Source organism: Marmota marmota, unplaced genomic scaffold (assembly GCF_001458135.2).
Source record: "Marmota marmota marmota unplaced genomic scaffold, marMar, whole genome shotgun sequence".
Classification (NCBI taxonomy): domain Eukaryota; kingdom Metazoa; phylum Chordata; class Mammalia; order Rodentia; family Sciuridae; genus Marmota; species Marmota marmota.
The window spans coordinates 2,100,322-2,103,174 of record NW_025999894.1 but is presented as its reverse complement, the minus strand read 5'-3'; the positions used below and the strand labels follow the sequence as shown (position 1 = coordinate 2,103,174).

The 2,853-nt window shown below is 46.1% G+C and overlaps 1 protein-coding gene across 4 annotated transcripts in view; it reads left to right on the top strand.

The window, feature by feature from the left end:
• The window catches only part of Atpaf2 (ATP synthase mitochondrial F1 complex assembly factor 2), a 20,405-nt gene that overhangs the window by 1,260 nt on the left and 16,292 nt on the right, over positions 1-2,853 (top strand). The window contains exons 1-2 of one of the 4 annotated variants that reach the window (XM_048795376.1): positions 159-287; positions 699-863. The exons of 2 other annotated variants lie outside the window; for them this stretch is intronic. Coding sequence is in view for 1 of the 2 variants with exons in the window: in XM_015503479.2 (XP_015358965.1) it covers positions 155-287 (133 nt within the window). In the remaining variant the exon portion in view is untranslated. Of the gene's footprint in view, positions 1-6; positions 288-698; positions 864-2,853 lie in introns of those variants that run through there. One more of the 4 variants, XM_015503479.2, reaches the window with a different exon arrangement.

Sequence of the window (2,853 nt, the reverse complement as noted above, 5' to 3'; positions counted from 1 at the left end):
ATATGGAAGATGGCGGCGTCCAGGGGAGGCTGAGGGCTCTGGGAGCGTGGTGAAAGGTTTCCGTACAGCCCCAGCGGCTTGCGGCTTAGGGATTTTTTCGCTGTTTCCTGCTTTCTGGTTTCGCTGCACGTGTCCTCCCAGGTCCCGCGGCGCGATGTGGAGGAGTTGCCTTCGGCTGCGAGGCCGTGGGCACTACCTCCTGAACCGGCCCCCTAGTGACCCTATCATCTCAGCGAGTCCGGGGCCAAGTCCCCAGCCCCCGGTCCGGACCTACGCTCCCCCGACAGGTGAGGCCAGGACGTTACCTTTTGGCCAGTGGCCAAGCCGGGCTACACTGGGCTGAGGTCTTCGGCCGGGCAGTGTCGGGTGACTGAGGCAGGGCTTAGGCCCTCGAGGTCATTCAGGCTAATCTAATCCTGTTGTAGATGGGAAAGGAGACGGCCCGAAGATTTGCAGCGCAGTCGGGGCAGAGGTTGCGATTGACATTTGGCCTGTGCGGCTTTTCTCGGAGCTTATGGCTTTCCTCTCTTTAATGAGGGAAGTAGGTGTCTTTCTTGTTTTCCCTCAGGAAATTTGGTCTCTGGGTCAGAACTCCCAAGGTCACGGAGCAGACTCTGAATTTTGTGTAGGGCAAAGGCTGGCCTGTACTTTGGGTCCCTAGCGCAGATGGACCCCATCCAATGCACTTTTCTCTGCAGTTTCCAGGTCCTCTGTACTAGTGCCCTGCCACAACCCCTGCTTTCTTTGGAGCCTTCTCTCTTAAGTGGGAGTTGACACCATGCCTCCTTTGTCCACCTGTGACTGTGATAAGGCCTAGAAGAAAGTAGTGGCTCTTTCATTGCCACTGGAGAAGAGACTTGAGGGTAAGAAAGGAAGTGACTGATTTTAGTGAATGAAAAATAGTAATACTCTCCTTCCATTTGATTAGTTTTTCTGTGTTGGGGGCAGGAGGCACCATGATCTTCAAGACAGATGTGATATCTACCTGAATGATGTTCACTGTCAAATGCAGAAGGCTACATTATCCTGACTACCCAATGACTTATAATATACTTGATAAGGGAAGTACAAAGAAGCTGTGAGAACACAAAGAAGAACCTCTTCCTGTCTTGGGGATGTTCAGAGTCTAGAAAGAGCCTGGGGTGAAAGGGCATTTAAGCTGGGCATTGCTCTATGAGAAACAGTTCAGTGATGAGAAGGAGGAAGAGTGTTGGGTGTCTATAGCATATCCAGAGTGACAGCAGGTTGTATGAGACCTTGCCCTAACACTACCTGCTTTAGGAAATTCAGAACTTCACAGGCAGTTTGGCATTGTGACAGGAATACAAATTGGGGGTCTGGTGCTTGTTTAACTTATGAAGTACTGTGATCTTGGGCATGTAACTACTTCCTCCTTTTTTTCAGTGAGTTGAAGCTGTAGTGGCCTGTGAGGATCCTTCTGTCTGTTAGTTCCATAACTTCATACAAATGGGGAAGGAGTTTGGATGTAGCAGGAAGCTGAGGTTTCATCTATCCTTAATCGAAGGACCTAGAATGGGCAATGCACAGCTAGTAAAGAGGAAGAAGGGTGTGGTGGCATGCATCTTTAGTCCCAACTACTTCAAAGGCTGAGGTAGGAAGATCACTTGAGTCCAGGAGTTCAAGGCCAGCCTCACCAACTTAGTGAATGTCAAAAAAAAAAAAAAAAGGAAGGGCATCCCAGGAAGGCACTCATGAGGCCCAGGGAGAGGGGTACATAAACCAGGCCTCATGCTCTGCAAAGGCTTTACCAGTTGTGAGATTTTTGCGTGTCTTTGGATTGGTGGAAGGTTAAACCTAAGTGGGTCCTTTTTGATGAAAACTGAAGTTGACAAGGTGTTTGAATGTGGTACCTTAGAAATGTTTGTACCATTGAAAGTCATCAAAAAGAGAAAGGGTTTAGGAATAGTGCTGTAACTCAGTAGTAGAGCGCCTGCCTCGCATGTGTGAGGCACTGGGTTCGATCCTCAAAACCACATAAAAATAAATAAATAAAGATATTGTGTCCATCTACAACTAAAAAGAAAAATAAAAATTAAAAAAAAAAAAAAGAGAGGGAGGGCTTAGACAAGGATCCCTGAGGCTTTGGAGGAAGAGACCTCTGTGAGGCTCTCGTGGCCCATCAGATCTGTACCAGTTTGTCAGAGATCTGGTGACTATCTGGAGGGAGAGATATTCTGGAGAAGCAGCATTTCTAGCTCATGCAAACACCCAGTGATGTCAAGGCTGGAAGTCTTGCTTCTACCATTTATAAGTTGTTTATCATTGGACAAGACAGCCTCTGAGTCTCTACCACTTTATAGGCATTCCTGCCCTGTCATTTGCAGAGGGTGGTGATGTGGATTAAGGGAGATTTGTAGTCTAGGTCAGAGGTCCAGGTTGCCACCTTTGTCAATAAAGTTTTACTGGAATACAGCCACATTGTTTCCTTCACATCTTGTTTATGGCAGCTTTCACTATTGTGGCAGAGCTAAGTTGCAATAGAGACTATATGGTCTGCACAGCCTAGAATATTGTTTGGCTCTTTGCAGAAAAAGTTTGACAACCTCTGCTATATTGAGAGCAATTTGGAAAATGGTACTTTTATTTATTTTTTTTCTCTTTTTTAATTTTTTAAAATAATTTTTATTGTTGGTTGTTCAAAACATTACATAGTTCTTGATATATCATATTTCACATTTTGATTCAAGTGGGTTATGAACTCCCATTTTTACCCCGTATACAGATTGCAGAATCACATCGGTTACACATCCACTGATTTACATATTGTCATACTAGTGTCTGTTGTATTCTGCTGCCTTTCCTAGCCTCTACTATCCCCCCTCCCCTCCCCTC